The sequence below is a fragment of the Lissotriton vulgaris genome, chromosome 5 (genome assembly GCF_964263255.1).
Source record: "Lissotriton vulgaris chromosome 5, aLisVul1.2, whole genome shotgun sequence".
NCBI lineage: Eukaryota > Metazoa > Chordata > Amphibia > Caudata > Salamandridae > Lissotriton > Lissotriton vulgaris.
This window is the reverse complement of record NC_141693.1, coordinates 728,347,619-728,363,857: the sequence shown is the minus strand read 5'-3', so window position 1 is coordinate 728,363,857 and position 16,239 is coordinate 728,347,619. Positions and strand designations below refer to the sequence as shown.

At 41.7% G+C, this 16,239-nt stretch overlaps 1 protein-coding gene across 1 annotated transcript in view; it reads left to right on the top strand.

Annotated features, from left to right (window-relative positions):
* LOC147711447 (calmodulin-binding transcription activator 1-like) overlaps positions 1–16,239 on the top strand; it is a 1,194,547-nt gene that overhangs the window by 1,139,280 nt on the left and 39,028 nt on the right. Inside the window, exon 18 of the mRNA XM_086919489.1 lies at positions 4,477–4,507. Coding sequence (XP_086775615.1) covers positions 4,477–4,507 — 31 coding nt within the window. The remainder of the gene's footprint in view (positions 1–4,476; positions 4,508–16,239) is intronic.

The following is a 16,239-nucleotide window of genomic DNA, read 5'->3' as shown; positions in this document are numbered from 1 at the left end:
TTTAGTGGAGGCACTTGACTATTTTGATACCCAGAAGGTACCAGCATTAGTGCTTTTTTTAGACGCCGCAAAGGCATTTGATCTGGTAATCTGTATTCTGTATCCTGGGCAAATTTGATATCCCCTCCAAAATTACGGGGCTGGTTGGGATGCCGAGGCCAACATTATTATTAATGCTTTTAAGGCTGGCCAAGTAAAAGTCAAAAGGGGAACCGGACATGGATGTCTGTTATCCCCGGTGCTTGTTGCCTTTTTTAGTGAGCCCCTCACGATTGCTATTAGGAATAACATGGATATTTGTCCTCCGCTGCCAAATTTGGATAAAATAAAATTATATGCTGATTACATCATGCTCATTATAAAGCCAGAGAAGGAAGTACAGGCAAAGGCCTTCCAGGTTTTTAAACGTTACGAGGCATTTGGAGGGTATAAAATGAATTTAAAAAAACTGAAATATTACTTTGCGGCGGCTGGGCATCTAGGAATCTGCACCTCAATATAATCTCATGAGTTAACACAAATTCAAAGAGATATCTAGGGGTTTACTTCTCACCATTGATTTCAGAATTATATGATTTACATTTTGTTCCATTATTACGAAAAATTCAAGATCTGTTTGCCCAATGGTATTCTCTCCCTTTATCTATTCTAGGCAGGGTGGCTTTGATTAAAATGTCAGTGCTTCCACTTTTTAACTTTCTCTTTTCAGCAATTCCATGTGTTTTAGGTAATTCCTTTTTTATGAAATTAGAGTCTATGTTTACATCATTTATTTGGGGCAAGAAGGTCCCCCGAATCGCACTGAGCACTTATATGAGGAGCGGGCAGATGGCGTGTTAGCTCTCTCTAATTTGAAGGAATATTACTATGCATACTTTGCACAATATGTCCAGATTTAAGCAGGAATTGCATTTGGGTTTTTTTGTTAATTGTTTTATGAATTTAATCTGTAAAGAAAATCAGATCCACTGCCCACTATAAATTTGTAGATTTCCTAAATTAGTACGTTATAAGTGTTTACATTGGTTTTATCATAAACGTCTGGCTTTCTATAGAAGATACTCTATTTTAGCAATTAATAGTTCAACTCCGATAGCGAGTCTTATTGCCTCTGCAGGAATTAAAGATTTGTCTAAAATCATTACAAATTGGACTAAGGCAGGGTTCCGGAAACTTTTGGATTTCCTGCAGAACGATAGATGGTTAAATATAAGCGAAATGTCTCGACTAATTCCCCGTGATTTTCTTCTCCTGGAGTCATATAATGCTTTTAGGAATGTTTTCAGTAATCTGGACTTGGCCCAGATTATCAATCAGAAAAGTTTAGTTCATGACTTATTAGAAGATACGGTTTTAAAGAAACCTGGGGAATGGAAAAATGTCTAGCCTCAAACAAGGGGAAAGATCTAGAAGCTAAGACTATAATTAAGTGGGAAAAATATGAGGAGTTGGAAATTACTGCAAATGTTTGGTCTACAATGAATAAATTAAATTTCAGCACTGTCAGAGGGGATAGTTGGCAAAGGATGTTATTTTCAGTATTTGGCTACTGTATAGAACTCCTAGCTTTATAGCTAAGGCCTATCCAAACCAAACGGGGCAGTGTTTTTGGTGCCACAAGCATCCTTCTGCCAATTCGACGCATATAATATTACAGTGCCCTCTGATCCAGAAATTTTGGATCAACATTTTTTATTATTTAGCAATAGAATGCATATTAATAAGTGGGTCCAAGCTCTGTTGATAGTGCTTGGTTATGATCCAGACCTCAGGCTACCAGATAAAATGATTAAACTTATATATCGGAATGGCTGTCGCCAGATCACTTCTACTTCAAAAATGGCGATCGGATGTAATACCATCAAAATATGAATGGGTCCGGAAAATGGCACAGGTTAAAAGAAGTGAACAAGCGTATGTCTTACGAACGGGTGGGCTGAAGAAGTTTGATAAGATTTGGGCTGAGTTTTTTAATGGTAATGCTTCAACTGCAGAATTGGTATTGGAGTTTTCATTGGTGGTATCCTGACTTTTATGATTTTTAGGGAAAAAAGTAGTAACACTATATTTTGTTTAGAATAGCTTTTGCGATCTTAGTAAACTATATAGGATCAAGTTATATTTTTTATATATGGCTTTACATGGTTCATATTTTAGGTATGTAAGAACTAAAGATCTGATTAAATTGATAGTAATATGTGGCAATGGACTTTGTTTTAAGACAATTTGAGTCTAATCTAGTGGGATCTAAAATGCAATTTTTTATCTGTCAGCTTGTTGAATTCCTGATTAGGTGTTTTATTTTAAATGATATGTCCTGTTAATCTGATGTTATAATTATTGATGAATGAATATTAAAATGCTAATTTATGTAATATATGGATTTCAATAAAAAAAATTAACATCTGTGCAGAGAATACACAACTACTCCCTCTGACCTGCATGCAGCCTACTGTAATAAGCCAGCTCATTGGGCAGATGTTTTTCCTATTGATTTTATTTGTGAACAAATTGTGGTTTCCTTCCGAGACCATAAAAAGAAGTACCATCGAGAAAGATCTGTTTCAGAGCAGGGGGATTTCAAGGCTTACACACATATTATACATACATGATTTCCATTAATATTAACCATAGATTTGGGAATAATTCCATTGTTACAGGTTATTGACCGATCATTCATATATAATGTTGATTTTGCCTGACAAGTGCAGCTTCAGGGAAGAAAACCCCAGAGCTCTAGCTGTGGGGAAATATTCTGACTTTCTCCAGGAGTGTTGTATAAAAACCCTCGGGAGAAATGTTATCTAGCGAGAGAAGGGAATATGGTTGTGGTTGTTGTGTTCCTTAAACGCTGCTCACCAGCTGAGGCCCCACTGCATTCAATACCCAGCATGAACGCAGTCACGGCATGTCCGGCGCACGAAATAGGACGACAAGATGGCGGGGGAGGCCTATATACCCCTCCCCCTGTCCTCGCACCTAGGAAGTGACGCTCGCCTAGCGTGCTGCGACAAGGCTGTGGGACTCCTCCCTGAGTCCCTGCCCCTAAAGGGGTGTGGGGTGCCTAGATGGTACTAGAGGGCTGCCCTCTTCAGTGGCCCCCTGCAGGGGCCTCGGACAGCCGCATGAACGCTTGAGAGGCGAGTCTGAGAAGGGTAGGGAGGAGAGACCTAGGAAAGGTAAGAGTAGGAAATACAACATAAGTAGCCACGAAGAAAGCCAGGAGGTTAGAAGACTTACAAAAAAACAGTTATGCATGAAAGCTTAATTAAATTTAAAAAAAAATGTTTCCTCTTGTCATTCCTGTCCTCCGCTGACTCTAGTTTATAATTGTTAAATCTATAATTGCTGATATCATATCTGAGTTGCATTATTCCATCTGGGCATTTCATAACACCGTTTTTCCGTAAAGAAATGTGTGTAGCTCTCAGTCAAACTATTCTACGATAACCTTGCAACGCTCATCAGACAACGTGGCTCTATAAACGTCAACATATTGTAGCAGGGAAAATAAAAAAAAGAAGTCATAACCTGTCTGACTTATTTCAGTTCTACTTACTTTAAATAAGTATACAGAGGTTTTTCAGTAACACATTCCAAACGCCTGTTTCTCCGATGTACTCTCTGGAGGAAGATAATTTTGTATCCGTGCTGTGCTCAAGATACCAGAACGGCCTGTGTTGTGACTGACACCAAACAGTGCATCACCCCCCTCCCCCCCCCCCCCCCCCCAAAAAAAAAGCTGCATTTTCAGAGTATTTTTTATGGGACTATTGACGGTTCTTTCAAATGTCGTAGTTGTAGAATAACAAAAATAGGCTTGCTTCAGCATCCTACACTTCCTGTCTCCTCACGGACCTCTTGCAAGTGCGTTATCCCTGCTTTCTCTGTTTTTCACTGCTTCCCATGTTTCTTTTCCTCCTTATTTCTTCCTTTTCTTCTCTCACTGTGTCAAAGTCTCATGATAAAATAAATAAATCCTGGTTCCCAAAAATGAGTGCCTGTGTCTACCACCTACAACCTCAGACACAAATAATGCACTGACATCACAGAAGTCCAATTTTGTCCTGCAGGGTTGGATCCATACCAAGGTTTCAGAAGTACCACTGACTGCCAAAACTTCCCTTTTTAGAATAATTGAGGTAAATCCTGTAAAAGGGGGATTTTTTCAAAATTTGAAATGGATCCAGAATTCATTAACCTACGTTAGACAACCCTACTAACCAGAGTAACTTGGTGTGGAAATATCCAATATCCCCCTTCTCGTCTACATCTTTTCTGACATTTTGCAGCTCATTCGATTTTCTTTATGCGTTTGCCACATTATAGGAGTTTGATTCAGTAGCCAATGTTCAGCATTCGCCGCCAAGGAAACACATTAGTTTTCTGCTCTGTGTATTGATTTGATACAATTCAAGTTTTATTCAATGCTACCTCTTTGCTAATAGATGTTTGATGTTGTTTTGTTGTCTGAAGCCCCCTTGTGGACCATAGGCTGTACAAAAGGGTGAGTTTAGCTGCGGCTAGTCAGTATAATTTCTTTATTATTATATACATAAGTTGCTTGGTGCCTGCTTGCATGGGGCTGCGGCCCAAGGACACCCACGAGAATCATCTTCCTGAATGATGGCGATAGTAAAACATAACTAACATTTATTTTTGATTTTTTTACAAATACTAACCCTACTGTTCCTCAATAAGGGACAGCAGAGTGCAGTAGTTGGAAATAATGCATGTTAGATAGCGACATCCAAGGCTACAGATGCCGCCACTGGGCATGCTCTGAAAGTGGTGGAAGGAACTGTCTTGGCCTATAGAAACACAGCTTTGCTCCGGAAGCTCTTTGTAACTTGAATGGGTCAGTTCTGATAGCATCAGCTCAGGTTCCTTTGCATTAGTGGACATCAAGCAGTTTCTCTCTACATCGGTACAAACTAATTCAAATGTACATTAAATCTTGCTTCAAGACTGAGCATTAGTCAGAATAAATATATTTTATGGTTTGGTATAAATCTGTCAGCAGTTATAAATACATTTAAAATGAAATGCTAGCTCAGCAAATCGAAGACTAATTTACTGTCACTTTCTTCAAGCTAGCTTTTGGATACCATTTTGAGGTCAAAATCGTATTTTATTGGTTGTATGCCTCGCAGTGTTACCTCATCCATGACCTTTGAATCTGCTTAAATTTGATTGGCAGAAAGTCTGCGGCACTCTCAGGGCCTTCTACTGAGTCTATGATCCCCAAAAGGGATATGAGCACACGCCAAATCGATGGCCAATACCATCGTTTCTCAAAAAAATACACCACAAAGTGGCTGTAAGGTCTAAGGAGATGCAAATATAGGAGCAGTTGTCTACAAGCCTTCGTTTTCTGCAAGTGTTGTTTAGAACACCATTATAGGGATTACACTCATTTATAGTCTACAACAGTTTCCCCCCACGAGTGTGATCAAAACCATGATTTGTTACTAAATGATTTGCAAACCTAAAAAAGTTAATCAAATCATATGGTTGAATATTCTAATAGTCTTATACTGCAGTGGACTGTGATTAAGAGTTATGTTTGCACCTGTAATTAGTAAGGACTGTAATTGAGTAACACAAGTTGAGAAATAGTAGAATCAGGTGCAGGAACACAGTCAAATATTGGCATCAGAAAGACAATGGGCTGCCCATACTACCTGATTGCTATTATGCTTTGTGCAAGACTTCATCCAACTAGTCAACAAAAAAACTGATGAAGCCATGACAAGCTAAATGAAGGCAAAACAGTAAAACAGCATAAAAAACAATGAGTAGAAGCACAGTAACCAAGACAATCAGTTACCTTTGCATAAGAAACGATTCGCGTTTTTAGGTCAAAATGCTCGTAGATGAAGAGTGTGAGGATGTGTAGTTTAGGATGGTGTCTAAGTGCGCCAAAAAGGGATAAACTCCAGACTTCCCATTCAAGAGTAAGGCTTTGAGGGAACCTATGCATGCTACAGCGCCAAAGACCCTGGGAATGATACCATCATACCTTGCATGGTGTATGCACTTCTAGAAAAGCTTGCTGAGAGGAATCGTCATTAGATACATTTGCTTATGCAATCTGAATGTTTGCTCGATTTTCTATGCTCAAGAGACGATAACCTTAAATGTGTAAGAAATGCCAATGCTGTGGACTGCAATGTGATATGATAAATTGTGGACGGTTTCTAAATGCATGAAAAGTCTACCTTTCAGGGTGTTCCGCTGAAGGCCTACTGCAAAGTGTGGATGGAGTACTGAGTTGAACTCAATGCGTAGAAGTCTTGGCGACTTCGTTCTGCATCTGCTGGGCTTTGCTTTCCATGAGAGTGAGCTCATAAACTACTTCAGAGAATATCTAGACAATTTGCATTAAATTCTAAGCGCTCACAGTAAGAATCCAGAAATACCGAAAATTAAGGTGCAGGCCCTGTGTGAAGTCAACCCATGCAAGAAGCTGATTTCTTGCTTCGGGCTAGTTTCTATGGATGTCTAATGGCCATTTCGGTTATGTGAAAATGGATGATTGCTGTTTACTATGACATTGCTGCAAATTATTGTCATGAGCATACCTAAAGCTAACAGGTACATTACTATGTCTGGTACAGAGAATGTGATTTTGGGTCACTATGCTGTGAAAGTAATTGGGCTGTTTTCACAAAGCTTTTTCCAGTATGCTACGGACAGAGGTCCCACATTGCACATCTCACATCAAAAGTAAAGTAAATATAATGTTATCTCTAAATTTACTGCACACAGCTCATGCATTCATTACACACATATAGTTGTGAACTGGTTCAGTGAGTGTACAATATTATCACGGTTAGAATATCGTCCGTGAATGTCAATGGTGTGGCTAGGCACATTCACTGTAAAAAAAATAGAAATAGAAAAAGTGTTCACATATATATATATATATATATATATATATATATATATATATATATATATATATATATATATATATATATATATATATATATATATATATATATATATATATATATATATATATTCTAAAGAATGTATTAATCAAAAAAAATTCCAAAATCCATATTTTTGTAAAAAAAAACTAAAATTTTTTTACTAATGCCCGTGCAGAAATTGTAAAATTTGAAAAAAAGGACGACCAAGTTTTTGTTAACACTGTGCTGCTTCAGGACCAATTAAAGGAGGCTGAACAGCAGGCAAAAAAGATGTGTTCGATAACCCTACTCCACACTCTCATGTCACCTCTGCTCCGCCCCCTGCTCTGTCTGTCCCTCCGCACATCTCCTCTGACCACCTTCCCCATTGCTGTGTCTCTCTAGCTCTCTCCCTCCTGTAGCGCTGTGCCTCTAGCAAACTCTACCTCCATGCCTCCTCCACTCCTCTGGAACAACCTAGCCTCTACTTCCTTTGCCCTTTCCCACTTCAATCCTGTGCACCACTCATAGCCACATATCTCTGGAGCCACTCGCTGCCCCATGACACCAGTACCCCCTCGTTCCTAGCTGCTCCTCCTGTGCCCCACTCTCCACGTAGCCCTGTGACCCCTGTGTCTCGCCCCCACTGCCTAGTTAGTCCAGTGCGACCTCCAATGTGTCTCTAGTGGCAAATAAATGACAGCCCAAGCTACAAAATCTTTAAGGGTTGAGAGTTGTAACCTTGTTCATACTCCTATACATCAACTTATCTAACTTCCGTCTAAATGGGTCAAGCATGAGTGGGGCTCCAAGTGTGGCAAACTGATTAAGGGGGTTGCTTGTCACAGGTTGCTTTAAAGAAGAAATAACGTACTTTAAGAAGAACCCAGCAGATTTTGAAGCGCTCACATTATCACCATAACTTACTATATAAAATATAAAAAGATCACTTAAGTGACACAGTAAAGAACCAACGTGTTACCTACTGAGATATTGTTAATGTCTGATATTATAATATTAGAAAGCTTACAATTCCCCATAACTGAATTTTGATGGCTAGGTGTAACAGCAGAATGTAAAAAATGTATTCAACCGGCTTAGCCTATAAACACACTTAACACCATCCATGCTGGTGACGAGCTCAGCTCGTCATGGAGTACAGCTGAGCTGTACTCATGACGAGCTCAGCTCGTCGCGGCCGTTGAAACGGTCGTACGCAGGGCTAATTTCCCCGCTGTGCTGAACGTTCTAAAAACTGGTGTGGCTGTGACGAACTCAGCTCGTCACCAGCATGGGGGTGCCGCGCGCGCCCCCTCCCCCCCCGCACAGCGGGGGGATAACACCCAGCAGCGAAGGGGTTAACTTGGCTTAACGTCGCCTTGGAAATAATGTCCCTTTCAAGCAGCATTTAGGGTGAAAGGAGCGCACAATGGGTGTTGCAATGGGCGTTCCGCCGTAACATCCATTGCTTTTTGACACTGCCCCCTATTTACAAGGCTGGCGTAAATATGAGGCAGCACCAAAAATAAGACCAGGGAAAACCTGGTCTTAAACTGGTGCAACAAGGAGAAAATATTAATTTCTCCACGTTTGTGCTGTTTCTATGTGCTCCACATTCTGCAGCACACATAGAAAGAGCAAATCAGCAGTAGTGATTTTTCATGTGCAGGAAGGTGTCCCTTCCTGCCCATAAGCAAGGTGTCCCTTCCTGCACATAAGCAATCATTAGAAAATGACGAGTTGCAACTTCTATATGTGCACCTTCCTGCACATGAACAATAATTCTCTGCAACGCAGGCACCAATGGTTCAAGGGTGCCTGCGTTGGGGCTAGGCAGCCAATTTAGCGCCCGCGCTAGGGGAAACGCAGGGGTGCCCTGTGTAAATACGGGGAAAACAAAGCAATGGACGGGCAGTATTGAATTAGCGTCAAAGTACACAGACCTAGTGTAATAAATCACTGGGTTGGACAACCATTTGTGTTGATTGACTTATTTTTTATAAAATATTTCGTGCAGGAAATTCTTTGGCATCAAAAGATACAACACAACATTCATAACAAAATACAAATACAAATTCAGAGAACTGGGAGAAAATTATCAAAACAGTGTGTAAACAAAGAAATTGTCATACATAAATAACATTGACAACTATAGAAAGGCCTCAAGTTAATCACTTTACAGAGGCTCCAATCCTGGATATGAAATAGACAAGGGGACTATTGTGTTTGAAAGAAACCTCCTTGTTACAACCATCACAAGATACACAGTAGATACCACATCAGGTGCTTAGGCTAGGAACAACATAGGAACAGTTAAACAATTCCAAAGTGTGTTTTAGTTGAATCCTAGCGTGCCCTAACAATTTGGTATCTTGGAGGTGAAAACGTCGACGCGTTTCGAACCCAATACCATTCGACGGGTTCTCCTCAGGACATGGACTGGGGGGTTGTTGTCACTTATTTGTGAGGTGGAGGGGTCACTCCCTTGACAGAGGGCGAAGTTACCGCTGAACAAGGACGCGGTGCCGGCCGTGATCAGTTGTTCGGTGTGTAGATCTACAATCTTTTTTGACGTGGTAAGTTATTCGAATTGAGCGCGTGGGAGGCGGCGGCCGCCGCACGGGCTGGCGTGTTCTCGGCAGAGAATACGAGCAGCAACGGTCCGGCACACAGTGACTTCTGAGAGACAGCTTGTTGGCGTAAATATGAGGCAGCACCAAAAATAAGACCAGGGAAAACCTGGTCTTGAACTGGTGCAACAAGGAGAAAATATTAATTTCTCCACGTTTGTGCTGTTTCTATGTGCTCCACATTCTGCAGCACACATAGAGAGAGCAAATCAGCAGTAGTGATTTTTCATGTGCAGGAAGGTGTCCCTTCCTGCCCATAAGCAAGGTGTCCCTTCCTGCACATAAGCAATCATTAGAAAATGACGAGTTGCAACTTCTATATGTGCACCTTCCTGCACATGAACAATAATTCTCTGCAACGCAGGCACCAATGGTTCAAGGGTGCCTGCGTTGGGGCTAGGCAGCCAATTTAGCGCCCGCGCTAGGGGAAACGCAGGGGTGCCCTGTGTAAATACGGCACATCCTTGTATTTTCAGAATGTCGGATGCATCATTTCCAATCATGGTGTAACAGAGCGCTCCGGCATTCTGTTGTAAATAAGCCACTTAGTGTGGACCAGCAGAAGTAGAAGTGTGATAAGTAGCAATACAATGACTATCGAGGGGTAGGGGTGGGCGTGCTGCAGGGAAAGGTGCTGCAAGAGAGAAGTAGTTGGTTGAAACAACTCACTGTTTATATACCTCCCACCTCGTCAGGTGCAGAACTGAATCAATTAGCTTGTAAGAGAACCGAGAACAATCATAACAAAAATAGAGGTTTTACCGCAGGAAGAAAAAAAAAGAGCCATGATAATAGTTTTGGTGCACCTACAAAAGAATCCAAATCAAAGTTCATGTTAGTTACTGACCCTTCAACATGTGTGCACCATTATACAAAATTATGATTTTGTCAAATTATTACAAAAATGTAGAACAATTGACACGTATAACCTGAAATGAATACATATGTATGTAATGCCTGTAGTCATGAGAGAGACTTCCATTTTGCAAAACAGATTCAATTTTTGTCAATGATTCCGTACAAAATTCTTTTCACAGGTATTGTATTGCCTTGTGCCTCATATTGATGCGTTGGGAGTTTACTTCCCGAGTAATTAGTCACTCACAGGTATTAAATCACAATGACTCATAATTTTGGTGTCCTGCCTATAGTGGTAGCTCCATGGTGGAAATTAAGACGAAAGCCAAGAATTTGGTGCCACTTTGGATGCCAATTTTTGGGGTAAGGTCCAGAATGAAGCAACAGTTAAATCAGTTTAAAAAATCATTTAAAGTTGTTAAAGACAATTCTGCCCTTTTTCCCAGCAATTACCATACTTCTCCCTGATGGCGCTCATCAATGCACAATTTACAATGGAAAAAGTGTAGACCGGGATGCAGGTGTTTAAAATAAAAAATCTGTTCAACTACAAACTCAGTTGGGCTTGTAATTGGTATGCTGTGCCCGTCTGGCTTCGTTGCTCCTCTCCTCTCCTCTCTTGTATTGTATCGTATTACCATTTTTGATATAATTATCCGTATTCTTTAGAAGACCTAAAGTGCTTTCTGAATACTCAAGTAAGTGACCCTCCACTTGCTAGGCAGGAGGGCAGAGTGTTGTTTATTTGGGATCATCTATGTGGGAACATTATTGGTGTGTTTCGTATTTCTCAGAGGTGTGCTTCCAACTGTTTGCAGCAAACTTGTATTTGTGCTAAAGCGTGGCGTGTAGCATGTTGGAGAGATAAGATTGATTTTGCATACAGCTGCCATTATTGCCTTGTTCAATTGACATCTTTAGTCTGGTCGGTATGTTAATATGAAGAAAGAATGGTGGATCCTCCTAGGGTCGTCAGGAGAGCACGCCAAGCATAATCGTACATCCCTGAGTAAAGGGTTCACCAAGAAGCAGACATGGTGCAACTCGGGAATCGACACAGATAGTGTGTTTAAGGGGTCCACTCAGAAGCAGGGATTGTACAACTCAAGTACAGTCAGAACGTCTACAGTAGTAGATCTGTTTGTACCTTTATGTAATTTATTCCATTTCTGATGCAGAACCATGTTTAAGCTTGTGTGCTTCCTGTTAAGTATTAACTGTCCTGGTTCCCAAATATGTGCACGAGACAACTCAGCACTACTGTCTGGAGTGAAAGCTGAGTTCAATGGAAATTGATTAGCTAAGAGTCAGTCATCCAGGTATTTGATTATGGGGACTAATTATTGCCGCGCTCTCTCCAAGGACTTAGAACATGAGACAATCTCAAACTTTTACGTTTTTTCAAACAATTTTTAGAATATGACTTCCTTTAAGATGAATGAATGTGTACAAGGGAATGATTATAACTTAATTTATACCAAGGCAAACCTATTTTTTTATGTCCTTACATAGAGTGACAACTGCTGAGCACTACTTGATTTTACAGTGTGCGATTTATAACTGCAATTAACAGTCAAATCAATCTTTACTCAGATTATACCGAGAATCCATAAAAGCAATAAAACATCAAAACGAAAAATATATTAATAGCAACTCTCTCATATGGGACCATAGTCATAAACAAATAATTAGATAAAACAGTCAGTAAATTGCATCAGACATTACATCACTGGCATGATTTAGAACATTTGGAATCAAAGGATAACCTGACTAAAGTGCAAGTACTCACAAAGGATAAAATCAAAAAGGGACACAAATATACAAAATAAAATGAAAGCCATTCTGCCGAGGTGTAGCAATCCAAATCGTATTTTACACTTCCTCATGGCGTAGTTTTTAGAAATGAGTGATTGATTTCAGTCTCCTGTTTGCGGACTTAATGTAGGTCAAGAGTGCACGGCAAGTATAAGTATCATTCAAATGACATACAAATGTAAAAGCCTCTTGGAAATGGATGATGAGTCTCTTTGATAAGAATAATGGACGCTGATGGGGGCTGTGAAGTTAATATTATCTTCAATTTCCTGCAATAAGTTGTTCACATATAGCAACCATGGGATCCCTAATTATGTCTCTGGTAAACTTGGTACCCATCTTTCTCCAGATACTATGCCATTTGGTCACTGTGCTGAAATGGATTTAATCTTCTAAGTGAAGTACATCCAATTCGTCATGGGTAATATAGGTTGGGGTCGAACATGGGACTGCCAAAAACCTATATAGAAAGAGTTCTCCTGAATCTGCAAAGTAGTACTGTTAGTCAGCTGTGCCAAATGCCATGCATTCGGCGTTAGACTAACGCATTTCAGTGTGGTGATCCGCATCACCGCACTGAAATGCAAAGTTACGCATTATAGTGCCTCAGCTGTGAAGCTGAGAGCGTTGCTATATTTATAAAGCACCATACAAGCTGCAGTGGCAGCACCCATTGTGCACTGCTGCTGGTAGGCTTGGGGGCTCTTTGGCTCAGCAATAACTCAGTTCAGCTGCACAGAGAGTGGTGTGCATCAATGTTACAAGTACACCCGACAGCGCCGCAATATCCCTGACATCAGAGGAGGATGGGTTCGAGCCCAATTGCTACCCAGTGTCTTAATTGACAAATAACTTTAGGCGGGTCTGGCTCCAGCTTCCTGCGGCGGGAGCGGGTGGTGAAGTACCTAAAATCATCAGACTTCTTCTCAGGGGTCTTACCAATAAGTAGTCCATTCAAAAGCAGCAAAGAAATCAACAGAGAATCTGAAATATGAAAATACATCTTTATTACAATTAATTGTGAGGCTACGTCGCCCAGTCACACCTAAAGCAACTGAATGAGGTAGCCTCCTGAATGGTCTCGGCACAGACCTTTTATACTATTTATTATGCCCTAGGCAAACATTCCTTATTTTACAGTTGATCATTCACATATTTTCATTACAAAGAAAAAGCAGAGTCATGATGACAAGCCCATATTTCAGTTTGTTTAGACCATAATTAACTATCCGGCAAGGTCCAGTGTTTCCATCAGATATCGACGGACCCCTAATAAAAACGGGCACCTCCCCATCGTAAAGCAAGCCATAAAGAAAGAAACAGAGACAGGTGTGTGTAAGATTAGACATAGTTTGTATGTGATGAAAAGGTTTACGGCATGTGCAGCTGGATGCTAATCTCATTCGGCCACTGGGAAAGGAGCTAGCCGAACAGGTTTGGCTTGGGGCAGTGGACTCAGCTCGCCCAGGTCATGCAGGAGTCAGCACAAACCCATGCTAAGGTTATGTCCTTAAATACTTGTTCTGCCATGGTGAGGGCCTACTGTAAGGGCAATCCATAAAATGGCTGCTATGCACAAGATGGAACCCGAGGGTTCAAAACAAAACCTTCAAATACACAGTGAATCCATTGGTGTAACATGACGAAAACACTCGCACTTGCTGAACTCACTGTTTACGGTCTGCTGTTACCAAATTCATAACAGAATCATGATATTTAAAACACAGGTTCAGAATTTTCAGTACCACAGAGGGCCGCCACGCAGTTCAAAGTTGGCTGCTTGGGCTATCGTGAACCCGACCCCTTGGTTGGCAGCGGCAAACAATAAGGCTTACTTTTGATAGAGCTTGCACGCTTGTGGTATCCGGGGGCAGCTCCCGCATCCAATTCCTCCGGCGTCATCATGGCTACATGTGTGCAATCAGGGCTGAGCTACAGAATCATTGCTGTGGGACTGAGCCAGTCAGTCCGTGACGGTACCCAGCAAAGTCGTTGCTAGCAGCCAGCAGGGCCCCCCCAATTGCCTTTGTCCGTGTTCCGAGTCAGGTCAGTGTTTATTTTACATTGCTGTCACCTCATGGCCTGTTTTCCGCTGCGTCTCGGGTGTCCTCTGAGGAGCATTGGAAAAGTGGCTCTGAAGTATCTTGTGGCCTTTTTTATTTCTTGTAATGGAGCCCCCCCCTGTTTCTTCTCAGCGAAAGGTCTCTCTTCCTCACAAGCAGAGGGAAAAAAAGTCAGAAGCAGCACATGAAGGTGGATTCTACATGTACTCAATTCAGAAACCCTCAGCCTGCCCACCCCGGCTAGATCAGCTAGCACAGCACAGCAAACCCCCTGCCATAGGGAACAAATATTTATTAGAGCATCTTGTTTAATAGTGTAGGCTGTGTCCAGTTTATTCAAGGTGTCCAATTAAAGGGCACAGATTACTTTCGATTTATTAGGGCATCTTCTTAACCCCTTGGCTGCGGGGTGTTTTCCCCCCCTGTGCGGGGGGAGGGGGCTGCGCGCTGCGCCGCTGTGCTGTTGATGAGCTCGGATCGTCATGAGGCACAGCGGAGCTCCCCTCGTGACACACAACACCCATTTTTAGAACGTTCAGCACAGCGGGGTAATTATCCCCGCGTGCGAACGTTCCACGTGCTGTGACGAGCTCAGCTCGTCATGAGGGCAGCTCAACTGTCCCTCATGACGAGCTGGGCTCATCAACAATACACAAGGGGTTAAAAAGCAAAGAATTTCGACCATTTCAATTAATGGGAATGGACAGTGCAAACATAGGTGAACTGCTCACCCAGTTGTATGTATAAAGTGTGGATCCGGTTAATCACAGTGCCTTTCCATAAAATACAGCTGCCTACCTAGCTTTGACCTAAATGTGTGTTTCCCACTCTTAGCTTTCCAATGCAACCATGCTTACTGCTCATGTCGCTGTGAGTCTGCAAGTCACTTAGCTGATTTTAATTAAATTAAGAAGGTTGTTCAGTCTGCTTTATCTGCAAATTTGACTATAGACTGATAAATGGAAGTTGTTTATATTTCTTATGCGTTGCAGCAGTTAATTTTGTTTCTCGTTGCTCAAATGGGTGTAATTTTTTATGTTTATGTTTCTCTCATCTTCATTGCTTGATTTTGCTGGCGAGACAGTGTCACTCCTAGTCATTGAAATGTCACTCATCACGTGCTATGGTGTATTTACTGATTATCAGTACATTAATGACGTCACTCCATGTAAGTGGGAAATGGCTTAGTGCTGCTGCATTGCAGACTTGGGTTAAAATTGGCACCCATAGGGCTGTTCAGGATTTAAAGGCATCAAATGGGACCCCATCTGGGGCCAGGGCTTCGCCATCTTCAGTTTCTTCTATAGCTAGGGTGACTTCTTCAATGGATATTGGCTTTAAAGGTGTAAAGACTGGTAGATGCGAATCATCCAGGGGTGAGAGTATATCTACATTATTTGGGTTAAAAATCCCACCAGAGTGGGTAGTCCAGTCTCCCGGGGCAACTAGCACATCCATTTAAGGTCGGAAGTCAGATGCACGTCTGGGACTTGTCGTACTGTGAGTAACAAACTCAGGTGGCTGATCGCCCTGGTGAAATTCCCTACTGTCTTGGTGCCACATTGTTGCTTACTTGTGCGTGGACGATGGAGTTATAAGGGGGATACCATTATCCAAAGTGCACAGAAATGTTGGATTCCGGCATCGGAGTGTTGCCTTGTGCAGGAACTGAAAGGGTGGGGGCCACTGGCTGGAGGCCATAATGGGATCATTTCAATCTCCTAATAGGAACCCTTCCCAATTGGACTTGGACGAACGAACCTGTGTGCCTGTTTTATTTACTGGTCAGAGTCTGCCCTACCCCCTTATCAGGCTGCCCTCTCCCTGGGGGAGATAGATAGGGTGACTAGCAGCAGAGTGGGGCCTAAACCCCTGTGGGCAGCCAAGTGGCGGATTTTAGCACAGATTCTCGATCGACCGAAACATATGGCAGCCCTGAGTTCTTCCTGACCGCAT